At 56.6% G+C, this 14,580-nt stretch overlaps 2 protein-coding genes across 2 annotated transcripts; both read left to right on the top strand.

Annotated features, from left to right (window-relative positions):
* Positions 1 to 5,068: 5,068 nt before the first annotated feature.
* On the top strand, positions 5,069 to 5,374 carry LOC142592982 (feather keratin-like). Its single transcript, XM_075705885.1, has one exon. The coding sequence runs from the start codon at positions 5,069 to 5,071 to the stop codon at positions 5,372 to 5,374; it is 306 nt and encodes a 101-aa protein (XP_075562000.1).
* A 5,077-nt stretch (positions 5,375 to 10,451) lies between these two features.
* On the top strand, positions 10,452 to 10,757 carry LOC142592988 (feather keratin-like). The gene has a single exon (XM_075705892.1). The coding sequence runs from the start codon at positions 10,452 to 10,454 to the stop codon at positions 10,755 to 10,757; it is 306 nt and encodes a 101-aa protein (XP_075562007.1).
* Positions 10,758 to 14,580: the final 3,823 nt, after the last annotated feature.

The raw sequence follows: 14,580 nt of genomic DNA, 5'->3' as shown, positions 1-14,580 counted from the left end.
GGGCCCTCGCCACCACCCCTGACACCAGCCACCCACCCCCTGGGAGCCACTTCATGGACTGAGGACGCACCGACGCGCTCTTGCTCGCACGCGGACCTGCCGTCCACACCTCTTCCTCTCAAGGCACCAAGCAAGGAAGCAGGGAAGGGGCCAGCACGGGCTGCCTGGAAACATGGCCCGTGTACCTCCTCCTCTTCTCCCGCTTCTCACAAGACAAAGACCACCAGGCACCTCTGCCACGCTGCTCCCACTGCGGGGCAGGAACACCTCGGTCCGCTGGCAAAATCTACTGCATGCAAGGCACCTCAGTTGATGGTCGCCCTACTTGCACCTAAGAATGCCTCCCTCCCACTTGGTGCTCCTGCCTTTTCACTCTTTCTTCACCTCAATAAAGTTCTCCTGCATGCCAGCCTCAGACGCCTCTTCTTCCTTTCTTCTCCCAAGGCTCTTCCAACCTCACCTGGCACAAAGCCAGGGCTCAACAGGCCGTTGCGCTGCGTGGGAAGGGGCTACAAGGCCTCTCTTAGGAAGTGGGTCCCCAGCAACAACAACACCACAAAGACTGGCACATGAGGGCTGCAAGCCTCTGACACAAGCCCTTCACTTGCCCAAACAAAGCCTTGGACACGGAAACGAACTTTTACCCAGGTCTCTGACGCAAGCTCCCCATGGCAGAACGCGCTCAGCATCATAGAATCCTTCAGGTTGGAAAAGACCCTTAAGATCATGTACTCCAACCGTTAACCCAGCACTACCAAGTCCACCACTAAACACCACCTGTACATGGCTTTTAAATACCTCCAGGGCTGCTGACTCAGCCACCTCTAGGGCAGCCTGGTCCAATGGTTCACAACCTTGTCCGTGAAGAAATTTCCCCTAATAGCCAAGCTAAACCTCCCCTGGCACAACTCGGCGCCATTTCCTTTTCTCCTGTTGCTTGTTACTTGGCAGACGAGACCAACTCCTACCTCGCTACAACCTCCTTTCCGGTAGTTGTACAGAGCGATAAGGTCTCCCCTCAGCCTCCTTTTCTCCAGGCTAAACAACCCCAGCTCCCTCAGCCGCTCCTCACAGGATTTGTGCTCTACACCCTCCACCAGCTTCGCTGCCCTTCTCTGCACACGCTCCAGCACCTCAGCGTCCCTCTGGTAGTGAGGGGCCCAAAACTGAACACCATAGTCGAGCTGCGGCCTCACCAGTGCCGAGTACAGGGGAACAATCACTGCCCCAGTCCTGCTGCCCGCACTGTTTCTGACACAAGCCAGGGTGCTGTTGGCCGCCTTGCTCACCTGGGCACACTGCTGCCTCATATTCAGCCGCCTGTCAGCCAACACCCCCACGTCCCTTGCCGCCGGGCAGCTTTCCAGCTGCTCTTCCCCAAGCCTCTAGCGTTGCATGCGGTTGTTGTGACTCGAGTGCAGGACCCACCACTTGGCCTTGTTAAATCTCATACAGCTGGACTCGGACCATCGATCCAGCCTGTCCGCATCCCTCTGTACAGCCTTTCTGCCCTCGAGCAGATCAACACTCCCGCCCAACTTGGCGTCATCTGCAAACTTACTGAGGCTACACACTCGATCCTCTCACCCAGATCATGGATAAAGATAGTAAACAGAACTGGCACCAATACTCAGCCCTGGGGATCACCACTTGTGACCGGCTGCCAACCACATTTCACTCCATTCACCACAACGCTTTAGGCCTGGCCATCCAGACAGTATTTACCCAGCAAAGAGTGCGCCCATCCGAGCCATGAGCAGACAGTTTCTCCAGGAGAACGCTGTGGGAAACGGTGTCAAGGGCTTTACTAAAGTCCACGCAGACAACATCCACAGCTCCTCCCTCATCCACTAAGCGGGTCATCGTGTCATAGAAGGAGATCAGGTTAGTCAAGCAGGACGTGCCTTTCATAAACCCATGCTGACCAGGCCTGATCACCTGCTTGTCCTCTATGTGCCACCTGATGACGCTCAAGATGATCTGCTCCGTGACCTTCCCTGGCACCGAGGTCAGGCTGGCAGGCCTGTAGTTCCCCCAGTCCTCCTTCCGGCCCTTCTTATAGATGGCCATCACATTTGCTACCTTCCAGTCAACTGGGACCTCCCCGGTTAGCCAGGACTGCTGAGAAATGATGGAAAGTGGCTTGGTGAGCACTTGTGGCAGCTCCCTCAGTACCCTTGGGGGGATCCCATCCAGCCCCATAGACTTGTGTGTGTCTAGAGTGGGGCAGCTGGTCGCTAACCATTGCATCTGGATTATGAGGGCTTCATTCTGCTCCCTGTTGACCAACTTTCTTCCACAGAACGACTCGCTGGCCAGCACAGCAAGCACAATCACAACAAACAGAATCATTTAGATAACAAGGAAACGCTGGAGATCACCCAGTTCAATGCAACCTCCTCAAGCAGGGTCAGCTCGAGCAGGCTCTCCACGACCATGGCCAGTCAGCTTTTCAGTCTCTCCAAGCATGGACACTCCCAACACCTCTCTGCACAACCGCTTCCACTGCTTCACCACCCTCGCACTGAAAAACCCTTGCCTTCTCTGCCAAGGCAATGCCACGTCTTTGCAGCTTTCTCCATTCACTAGCATGGCCTGTTGCCCAGCGCCATTCCTCCCCAGAGGCAGGACTTTGCCCTTCCCCCTCTTCAACTTCAGCAGATTCCTCTCTGCCCTGTTCTCCAGAACCTCCAGCTCCCTGGGAAAAGTGGCACAAATGACCAGTGCCTCAAACACTCCTCCACATTTTGCATCCTCTCACAACTTGCTGACGGGGGCACTCCGTCCCACTGACCGTGTCACTGAGGACGATGTTGAACAGTGTTGGCCACAACGATCCAAGTCCTGGGCTACACCACTTGAGAATTGCCTCCAGATGCACTTTGGGCCACTCATCACAAGCCTCTGGGACCAGACCTTCAGCCACTTTGCACTCCACCTCACTGGCACCTTACGCACCCCGTACATTCTTGGCTTGTCTAGCAGCACGCAAGGGGAGGAAGCGTCAAAGGCTTCAGTAAAAGCTTGAGGTAAACACCAGACGTGGCGCTCTCCTCCCCCACAAAGCGACTCACTTCAACGTAGGGAGACACGGAGGTCAGAAAGCACGATTTCCCCTTCGTAAATGCATGCCGACAAGGCCCCATCACCTCCTTGTCCTTCCTGGCCTTGGCAGCGCTTTCCAGGAGCATTTCCTCCATTGCCTTCACATCAAACAGGGGCAGGCTCACCAGCCTCTACTTTCCAGATCCTCCCTCTTGGTCGTCTGCAAAAATACAGGGGATATGAGCTTTCTTCCCGTCTTCAGGAACTGCCCAGAAGAACCATGACCTGTCCAAGCTAATGGAGAGGGACCTCCCAAGGACAGCTGTCAGCACCCTCCGCATTCGGGCATGCAACCCATCAGGCCCTGGGGACTTACGTGCACCCAGTCACACAGCACTCCTTAGTACCTCTTTTCATCTTCCTCAGCAACAAGCACTGCTCGCCTGACAAACAGCCTGCAAACGCTCACCTCGGCTCAACTGGGGCACGCCTTGCCATTCATCAACCCTTCCGCATCCATCCACCACTACCAGGCTCTCAGTTCTGCAGCCACGTGCTGCATGCTCGCCTCCAGCTCCCCTCGCCAATCTCCAAATCCTCCTTCTCCCGTCAAACACTGTGCAGAGAAGCACCCTCAACCCTCAGCACTCACCGCAAAGAAAGACCCCAAAGGCCCCGGCTCAGCACCTCCTCTGCCAGATGCTCCCACTCACCCTATGCCTCTCGCCACACTCACAGGCTCTCCAGAAACTCACCTGCCCTTGCAGGGTGCCCCATAAACAATCAGAGAGTCATTTGGGTTGGAAAAGACCTTTAACATTAGCAAGTCTGACTGTTAACCTAGCATGTCCAAGTCCACCACTAAACCATGGCCCTAAGCACCACGTTTCCATGTCTTTCTGATACCTCCCGCGATTGTGAATCAACCACTTCCCTGGGCAGCCTGTTCCAGTGCTTGATAACCCTTTTGCTCACACACTTTTTCCTAACATCCAATCTGAACCTCCCCTGCTGCAACTTGAGGCCCTTTCCTCTTGTCCTATCAAACACCCACACTTCCCTCAAACGCTCCTCAGAAGTCTCGCTATCTAGACCCTTCACCGGCTCTTCTTTGGATGTGCCACACAAGAGACCAAGCACTGCGTCACGTCAGAGCCCAGGCTGCAAACCTGAACACCCCAGCTAAGGGGAGTACTACGGAGGAGCCAACACAAGCCTTTGGGGAGCGCGCAAGCGTTCCCAACGCCACAGGGCTGGCGAGCTCTTAAGCAGGCCTGCCAAGACAATGTCCTGCTCTTGCAAGACAGAGACCCAACGCAAGGGAAGGGGCAACCCCTCACGCCCCACACACCTCCAGAGCGCGCACCACTCTGCCAGGGCTGTGAGGAAATGAGGCCCCTCTTCACCACGCACCCACAAACCACACCACACGAGTGCCATGGCATGACCTCACTGATGACACCCTACCTCTCCTACGCTTTGGATGCGTCTGCCAAAAACCCTGACACGCACCTTCCAAGAAAAGCCTCCCAAACACAAACTCTCCCTTAAAAAATGCAGCCAAGACCAAGTGGACACGTCCTCAAGACGAGAACATGAAATTGCAGAACTGCGGCAACAAAGACACGCCCCACCTCATTACTCCCCAGGCTGTGGCACGCAAAAGCTGCTCGCTGCAAAAGGCTCTCATGCGCAAAGCCTGGCCCGCCCCTCCCGGACCAGCATAAAAGACGCACCAGCGCCTCTCTCCCTCACACACTTCTCCTCACCCCTTCTCCTCCAACGTCAACAAGGTGAGCCCCAACCCCCTTCTCCTCCTTTCTCCTGCCCCACCTGGCCCCTCTCTCCCACCACCCTCTGCCCACACCTTCACCAGCCACAAAGCCTCCCCACCGCCACGCTCCCCACCGCCACACAACACGCCTCCACGCTCCCCTGCCCTCCTGCAGCACCGCTCCTCGCACCCCCACGCCCCTCCGCTTCCTCAACACCCTCTCTTCCAGGGACCCCCCGCACCACAGACATGGCCTGCAACAACCTCTGCAACCCCTGCGGACCCACCCCGCTGGCTAACAGCTGCAACGAGCCCTGCGTCAGGCAGTGCGAGGACTCCCGCGTCGTCATCCAGCCTTCCACCGTGCTGGTCACCCTGCCAGGACCCATCCTCACCTCCTTCCCCCAGAACACCGCCGTCGGATCCTCCACATCGGCTGCCGTGGGCAGCGCTCTCAGCGCCCAGGGAGTGCCCATCTCCGGCGGCTTCGGCTACGGCTACGGCTTCGGAGGCCTGGGCTGCTTCGGCGCCAGAAGAGCCTGCTACCCCTGCTAAGGGCCCTCGCCACCACCCCTGACACCAGCCACCCACCCCCTGGGAGCCACTTCATGGACTGAGGACGCACCGACGCGCTCTTGCTCGCACGCGGACCTGCCGTCCACACCTCTTCCTCTCAAGGCACCAAGCAAGGAAGCAGGGAAGGGGCCAGCACGGGCTGCCTGGAAACATGGCCCGTGTACCTCCTCCTCTTCTCCCGCTTCTCACAAGACAAAGACCACCAGGCACCTCTGCCACGCTGCTCCCACTGCGGGGCAGGAACACCTCGGTCCGCTGGCAAAATCTACTGCATGCAAGGCACCTCAGTTGATGGTCGCCCTACTTGCACCTAAGAATGCCTCCCTCCCACTTGGTGCTCCTGCCTTTTCACTCTTTCTTCACCTCAATAAAGTTCTCCTGCATGCCAGCCTCAGACGCCTCTTCTTCCTTTCTTCTCCCAAGGCTCTTCCAACCTCACCTGGCACAAAGCCAGGGCTCAACAGGCCGTTGCGCTGCGTGGGAAGGGGCTACAAGGCCTCTCTTAGGAAGTGGGTCCCCAGCAACAACAACACCACAAAGACTGGCACATGAGGGCTGCAAGCCTCTGACACAAGCCCTTCACTTGCCCAAACAAAGCCTTGGACACGGAAACGAACTTTTACCCAGGTCTCTGACGCAAGCTCCCCATGGCAGAACGCGCTCAGCATCATAGAATCCTTCAGGTTGGAAAAGACCCTTAAGATCATGTACTCCAACCGTTAACCCAGCACTACCAAGTCCACCACTAAACACCACCTGTACATGGCTTTTAAATACCTCCAGGGCTGGTGACTCAGCCACCTCTAGGGCAGCCTGGTCCAATGGTTCACAACCTTGTCCGTGAAGAAATTTCCCCTAATAGCCAAGCTAAACCTCCCCTGGCACAACTCGGCGCCATTTCCTTTTCTCCTGTTGCTTGTTACTTGGCAGACGAGACCAACTCCTACCTCGCTACAACCTCCTTTCCGGTAGTTGTACAGAGCGATAAGGTCTCCCCTCAGCCTCCTTTTCTCCAGGCTAAACAACCCCAGCTCCCTCAGCCGCTCCTCACAGGATTTGTGCTCTACACCCTCCACCAGCTTCGCTGCCCTTCTCTGCACACGCTCCAGCACCTCAGCGTCCCTCTGGTAGTGAGGGGCCCAAAACTGAACACCATAGTCGAGCTGCGGCCTCACCAGTGCCGAGTACAGGGGAACAATCACTGCCCCAGTCCTGCTGCCCGCACTGTTTCTGACACAAGCCAGGGTGCTGTTGGCCGCCTTGCTCACCTGGGCACACTGCTGCCTCATATTCAGCCGCCTGTCAGCCAACACCCCCACGTCCCTTGCCGCCGGGCAGCTTTCCAGCTGCTCTTCCCCAAGCCTCTAGCGTTGCATGCGGTTGTTGTGACTCGAGTGCAGGACCCACCACTTGGCCTTGTTAAATCTCATACAGCTGGACTCGGACCATCGATCCAGCCTGTCCGCATCCCTCTGTACAGCCTTTCTGCCCTCGAGCAGATCAACACTCCCGCCCAACTTGGCGTCATCTGCAAACTTACTGAGGCTACACACTCGATCCTCTCACCCAGATCATGGATAAAGATAGTAAACAGAACTGGCACCAATACTCAGCCCTGGGGATCACCACTTGTGACCGGCTGCCAACCACATTTCACTCCATTCACCACAACGCTTTAGGCCTGGCCATCCAGACAGTATTTACCCAGCAAAGAGTGCGCCCATCCGAGCCATGAGCAGACAGTTTCTCCAGGAGAACGCTGTGGGAAACGGTGTCAAGGGCTTTACTAAAGTCCACGCAGACAACATCCACAGCTCCTCCCTCATCCACTAAGCGGGTCATCGTGTCATAGAAGGAGATCAGGTTAGTCAAGCAGGACGTGCCTTTCATAAACCCATGCTGACCAGGCCTGATCACCTGCTTGTCCTCTATGTGCCACCTGATGACGCTCAAGATGATCTGCTCCGTGACCTTCCCTGGCACCGAGGTCAGGCTGGCAGGCCTGTAGTTCCCCCAGTCCTCCTTCCGGCCCTTCTTATAGATGGCCATCACATTTGCTACCTTCCAGTCAACTGGGACCTCCCCGGTTAGCCAGGACTGCTGAGAAATGATGGAAAGTGGCTTGGTGAGCACTTGTGGCAGCTCCCTCAGTACCCTTGGGGGGATCCCATCCAGCCCCATAGACTTGTGTGTGTCTAGAGTGGGGCAGCTGGTCGCTAACCATTGCATCTGGATTATGAGGGCTTCATTCTGCTCCCTGTTGACCAACTTTCTTCCACAGAACGACTCGCTGGCCAGCACAGCAAGCACAATCACAACAAACAGAATCATTTAGATAACAAGGAAACGCTGGAGATCACCCAGTTCAATGCAACCTCCTCAAGCAGGGTCAGCTCGAGCAGGCTCTCCACGACCATGGCCAGTCAGCTTTTCAGTCTCTCCAAGCATGGACACTCCCAACACCTCTCTGCACAACCGCTTCCACTGCTTCACCACCCTCGCACTGAAAAACCCTTGCCTTCTCTGCCAAGGCAATGCCACGTCTTTGCAGCTTTCTCCATTCACTAGCATGGCCTGTTGCCCAGCGCCATTCCTCCCCAGAGGCAGGACTTTGCCCTTCCCCCTCTTCAACTTCAGCAGATTCCTCTCTGCCCTGTTCTCCAGAACCTCCAGCTCCCTGGGAAAAGTGGCACAAATGACCAGTGCCTCAAACACTCCTCCACATTTTGCATCCTCTCACAACTTGCTGACGGGGGCACTCCGTCCCACTGACCGTGTCACTGAGGACGATGTTGAACAGTGTTGGCCACAACGATCCAAGTCCTGGGCTACACCACTTGAGAATTGCCTCCAGATGCACTTTGGGCCACTCATCACAAGCCTCTGGGACCAGACCTTCAGCCACTTTGCACTCCACCTCACTGGCACCTTACGCACCCCGTACATTCTTGGCTTGTCTAGCAGCACGCAAGGGGAGGAAGCGTCAAAGGCTTCAGTAAAAGCTTGAGGTAAACACCAGACGTGGCGCTCTCCTCCCCCACAAAGCGACTCACTTCAACGTAGGGAGACACGGAGGTCAGAAAGCACGATTTCCCCTTCGTAAATGCATGCCAACAAGGCCCCATCACCTCCTTGTCCTTCCTGGCCTTGGCAGCGCTTTCCAGGAGCATTTCCTCCATTGCCTTCACATCAAACAGGGGCAGGCTCACCAGCCTCTACTTTCCAGATCCTCCCTCTTGGTCGTCTGCAAAAATACAGGGGATATGAGCTTTCTTCCCGTCTTCAGGAACTGCCCAGAAGAACCATGACCTGTCCAAGCTAATGGAGAGGGACCTCCCAAGGACAGCTGTCAGCACCCTCCGCATTCGGGCATGCAACCCATCAGGCCCTGGGGACTTACGTGCACCCAGTCACACAGCACTCCTTAGTACCTCTTTTCATCTTCCTCAGCAACAAGCACTGCTCGCCTGACAAACAGCCTGCAAACGCTCACCTCGGCTCAACTGGGGCACGCCTTGCCATTCATCAACCCTTCCGCATCCATCCACCACTACCAGGCTCTCAGTTCTGCAGCCACGTGCTGCATGCTCGCCTCCAGCTCCCCTCGCCAATCTCCAAATCCTCCTTCTCCCGTCAAACACTGTGCAGAGAAGCACCCTCAACCCTCAGCACTCACCGCAAAGAAAGACCCCAAAGGCCCCGGCTCAGCACCTCCTCTGCCAGATGCTCCCACTCACCCTATGCCTCTTGCCACACTCACAGGCTCTCCAGAAACTCACCTGCCCTTGCAGGGTGCCCCATAAACAATCAGAGAGTCATTTGGGTTGGAAAAGACCTTTAACATTAGCAAGTCTGACTGTTAACCTAGCATGTCCAAGTCCACCACTAAACCATGGCCCTAAGCACCACGTTTCCATGTCTTTCTGATACCTCCCGCGATTGTGAATCAACCACTTCCCTGGGCAGCCTGTTCCAGTGCTTGATAACCCTTTTGCTCACACACTTTTTCCTAACATCCAATCTGAACCTCCCCTGCTGCAACTTGAGGCCCTTTCCTCTTGTCCTATCAAACACCCACACTTCCCTCAAACGCTCCTCAGAAGTCTCGCTATCTAGACCCTTCACCTCCTTCACTGGCTCTTCTTTGGATGTGCCACACAAGAGACCAAGCACTGCGTCACGTCAGAGCCCAGGCTGCAAACCTGAACACCCCAGCTAAGGGGAGTACTACGGAGGAGCCAACACAAGCCTTTGGGGAGCGCGCAAGCGTTCCCAACGCCACAGGGCTGGCGAGCTCTTAAGCAGGCCTGCCAAGACAATGTCCTGCTCTTGCAAGACAGAGACCCAACGCAAGGGAAGGGGCAACCCCTCACGCCCCACACACCTCCAGAGCGCGCACCACTCTGCCAGGGCTGTGAGGAAATGAGGCCCCTCTTCACCACGCACCCACAAACCACACCACACGAGTGCCATGGCATGACCTCACTGATGACACCCTACCTCTCCTACGCTTTGGATGCGTCTGCCAAAAACCCTGACACGCACCTTCCAAGAAAAGCCTCCCAAACACAAACTCTCCCTTAAAAAATGCAGCCAAGACCAAGTGGACACGTCCTCAAGACGAGAACATGAAATTGCAGAACTGCGGCAACAAAGACACGCCCCACCTCATTACTCCCCAGGCTGTGGCACGCAAAAGCTGCTCGCTGCAAAAGGCTCTCATGCGCAAAGCCTGGCCCGCCCCTCCCGGACCAGCATAAAAGACGCACCAGCGCCTCTCTCCCTCACACACTTCTCCTCACCCCTTCTCCTCCAACGTCAACAAGGTGAGCCCCAACCCCCTTCTCCTCCTTTCTCCTGCCCCACCTGGCCCCTCTCTCCCACCACCCTCTGCCCACACCTTCACCAGCCACAAAGCCTCCCCACCGCCACGCTCCCCACCGCCACACAACACGCCTCCACGCTCCCCTGCCCTCCTGCAGCACCGCTCCTCGCACCCCCACGCCCCTCCGCTTCCTCAACACCCTCTCTTCCAGGGACCCCCCGCACCACAGACATGGCCTGCAACAACCTCTGCAACCCCTGCGGACCCACCCCGCTGGCTAACAGCTGCAACGAGCCCTGCGTCAGGCAGTGCGAGGACTCCCGCGTCGTCATCCAGCCTTCCACCGTGCTGGTCACCCTGCCAGGACCCATCCTCACCTCCTTCCCCCAGAACACCGCCGTCGGATCCTCCACATCGGCTGCCGTGGGCAGCGCTCTCAGCGCCCAGGGAGTGCCCATCTCCGGCGGCTTCGGCTACGGCTACGGCTTCGGAGGCCTGGGCTGCTTCGGCGCCAGAAGAGCCTGCTACCCCTGCTAAGGGCCCTCGCCACCACCCCTGACACCAGCCACCCACCCCCTGGGAGCCACTTCATGGACTGAGGACGCACCGACGCGCTCTTGCTCGCACGCGGACCTGCCGTCCACACCTCTTCCTCTCAAGGCACCAAGCAAGGAAGCAGGGAAGGGGCCAGCACGGGCTGCCTGGAAACATGGCCCGTGTACCTCCTCCTCTTCTCCCGCTTCTCACAAGACAAAGACCACCAGGCACCTCTGCCACGCTGCTCCCACTGCGGGGCAGGAACACCTCGGTCCGCTGGCAAAATCTACTGCATGCAAGGCACCTCAGTTGATGGTCGCCCTACTTGCACCTAAGAATGCCTCCCTCCCACTTGGTGCTCCTGCCTTTTCACTCTTTCTTCACCTCAATAAAGTTCTCCTGCATGCCAGCCTCAGACGCCTCTTCTTCCTTTCTTCTCCCAAGGCTCTTCCAACCTCACCTGGCACAAAGCCAGGGCTCAACAGGCCGTTGCGCTGCGTGGGAAGGGGCTACAAGGCCTCTCTTAGGAAGTGGGTCCCCAGCAACAACAACACCACAAAGACTGGCACATGAGGGCTGCAAGCCTCTGACACAAGCCCTTCACTTGCCCAAACAAAGCCTTGGACACGGAAACGAACTTTTACCCAGGTCTCTGACGCAAGCTCCCCATGGCAGAACGCGCTCAGCATCATAGAATCCTTCAGGTTGGAAAAGACCCTTAAGATCATGTACTCCAACCGTTAACCCAGCACTACCAAGTCCACCACTAAACACCACCTGTACATGGCTTTTAAATACCTCCAGGGCTGCTGACTCAGCCACCTCTAGGGCAGCCTGGTCCAATGGTTCACAACCTTGTCCGTGAAGAAATTTCCCCTAATAGCCAAGCTAAACCTCCCCTGGCACAACTCGGCGCCATTTCCTTTTCTCCTGTTGCTTGTTACTTGGCAGACGAGACCAACTCCTACCTCGCTACAACCTCCTTTCCGGTAGTTGTACAGAGCGATAAGGTCTCCCCTCAGCCTCCTTTTCTCCAGGCTAAACAACCCCAGCTCCCTCAGCCGCTCCTCACAGGATTTGTGCTCTACACCCTCCACCAGCTTCGCTGCCCTTCTCTGCACACGCTCCAGCACCTCAGCGTCCCTCTGGTAGTGAGGGGCCCAAAACTGAACACCATAGTCGAGCTGCGGCCTCACCAGTGCCGAGTACAGGGGAACAATCACTGCCCCAGTCCTGCTGCCCGCACTGTTTCTGACACAAGCCAGGGTGCTGTTGGCCGCCTTGCTCACCTGGGCACACTGCTGCCTCATATTCAGCCGCCTGTCAGCCAACACCCCCACGTCCCTTGCCGCCGGGCAGCTTTCCAGCTGCTCTTCCCCAAGCCTCTAGCGTTGCATGCGGTTGTTGTGACTCGAGTGCAGGACCCACCACTTGGCCTTGTTAAATCTCATACAGCTGGACTCGGACCATCGATCCAGCCTGTCCGCATCCCTCTGTACAGCCTTTCTGCCCTCGAGCAGATCAACACTCCCGCCCAACTTGGCGTCATCTGCAAACTTACTGAGGCTACACACTCGATCCTCTCACCCAGATCATGGATAAAGATAGTAAACAGAACTGGCACCAATACTCAGCCCTGGGGATCACCACTTGTGACCGGCTGCCAACCACATTTCACTCCATTCACCACAACGCTTTAGGCCTGGCCATCCAGACAGTATTTACCCAGCAAAGAGTGCGCCCATCCGAGCCATGAGCAGACAGTTTCTCCAGGAGAACGCTGTGGGAAACGGTGTCAAGGGCTTTACTAAAGTCCACGCAGACAACATCCACAGCTCCTCCCTCATCCACTAAGCGGGTCATCGTGTCATAGAAGGAGATCAGGTTAGTCAAGCAGGACGTGCCTTTCATAAACCCATGCTGACCAGGCCTGATCACCTGCTTGTCCTCTATGTGCCACCTGATGACGCTCAAGATGATCTGCTCCGTGACCTTCCCTGGCACCGAGGTCAGGCTGGCAGGCCTGTAGTTCCCCCAGTCCTCCTTCCGGCCCTTCTTATAGATGGCCATCACATTTGCTACCTTCCAGTCAACTGGGACCTCCCCGGTTAGCCAGGACTGCTGAGAAATGATGGAAAGTGGCTTGGTGAGCACTTGTGGCAGCTCCCTCAGTACCCTTGGGGGGATCCCATCCAGCCCCATAGACTTGTGTGTGTCTAGAGTGGGGCAGCTGGTCGCTAACCATTGCATCTGGATTATGAGGGCTTCATTCTGCTCCCTGTTGACCAACTTTCTTCCACAGAACGACTCGCTGGCCAGCACAGCAAGCACAATCACAACAAACAGAATCATTTAGATAACAAGGAAACGCTGGAGATCACCCAGTTCAATGCAACCTCCTCAAGCAGGGTCAGCTCGAGCAGGCTCTCCACGACCATGGCCAGTCAGCTTTTCAGTCTCTCCAAGCATGGACACTCCCAACACCTCTCTGCACAACCGCTTCCACTGCTTCACCACCCTCGCACTGAAAAACCCTTGCCTTCTCTGCCAAGGCAATGCCACGTCTTTGCAGCTTTCTCCATTCACTAGCATGGCCTGTTGCCCAGCGCCATTCCTCCCCAGAGGCAGGACTTTGCCCTTCCCCCTCTTCAACTTCAGCAGATTCCTCTCTGCCCTGTTCTCCAGAACCTCCAGCTCCCTGGGAAAAGTGGCACAAATGACCAGTGCCTCAAACACTCCTCCACATTTTGCATCCTCTCACAACTTGCTGACGGGGGCACTCCGTCCCACTGACCGTGTCACTGAGGACGATGTTGAACAGTGTTGGCCACAACGATCCAAGTCCTGGGCTACACCACTTGAGAATTGCCTCCAGATGCACTTTGGGCCACTCATCACAAGCCTCTGGGACCAGACCTTCAGCCACTTTGCACTCCACCTCACTGGCACCTTACGCACCCCGTACATTCTTGGCTTGTCTAGCAGCACGCAAGGGGAGGAAGCGTCAAAGGCTTCAGTAAAAGCTTGAGGTAAACACCAGACGTGGCGCTCTCCTCCCCCACAAAGCGACTCACTTCAACGTAGGGAGACACGGAGGTCAGAAAGCACGATTTCCCCTTCGTAAATGCATGCCGACAAGGCCCCATCACCTCCTTGTCCTTCCTGGCCTTGGCAGCGCTTTCCAGGAGCATTTCCTCCATTGCCTTCACATCAAACAGGGGCAGGCTCACCAGCCTCTACTTTCCAGATCCTCCCTCTTGGTCGTCTGCAAAAATACAGGGGATATGAGCTTTCTTCCCGTCTTCAGGAACTGCCCAGAAGAACCATGACCTGTCCAAGCTAATGGAGAGGGACCTCCCAAGGACAGCTGTCAGCACCCTCCGCATTCGGGCATGCAACCCATCAGGCCCTGGGGACTTACGTGCACCCAGTCACACAGCACTCCTTAGTACCTCTTTTCATCTTCCTCAGCAACAAGCACTGCTCGCCTGACAAACAGCCTGCAAACGCTCACCTCGGCTCAACTGGGGCACGCCTTGCCATTCATCAACCCTTCCGCATCCATCCACCACTACCAGGCTCTCAGTTCTGCAGCCACGTGCTGCATGCTCGCCTCCAGCTCCCCTCGCCAATCTCCAAATCCTCCTTCTCCCGTCAAACACTGTGCAGAGAAGCACCCTCAACCCTCAGCACTCACCGCAAAGAAAGACCCCAAAGGCCCCGGCTCAGCACCTCCTCTGCCAGATGCTCCCACTCACCCTATGCCTCTCGCCACACTCACAGGCTCTCCAGAAACTCACCTGCCCTTGCAGGGTGCCCCATA

Source organism: Pelecanus crispus, chromosome 2, assembly GCF_030463565.1.
Source record: "Pelecanus crispus isolate bPelCri1 chromosome 2, bPelCri1.pri, whole genome shotgun sequence".
NCBI classification, from domain to species: domain Eukaryota; kingdom Metazoa; phylum Chordata; class Aves; order Pelecaniformes; family Pelecanidae; genus Pelecanus; species Pelecanus crispus.
The sequence above is the reverse complement of the archived record's forward strand: the minus strand, read 5'-3'. Positions and strand labels throughout refer to the sequence as shown.

Excerpts from the sequence above, each read along its gene's own strand:
- LOC142592988 (XM_075705892.1), top strand. The coding sequence starts at position 10,452 with ATGGCCTGCAACAACCTCTGCAACCCCTGCGGACCCACCCCGCTGGCT.
- LOC142592982 (XM_075705885.1), top strand. The coding sequence starts at position 5,069 with ATGGCCTGCAACAACCTCTGCAACCCCTGCGGACCCACCCCGCTGGCT.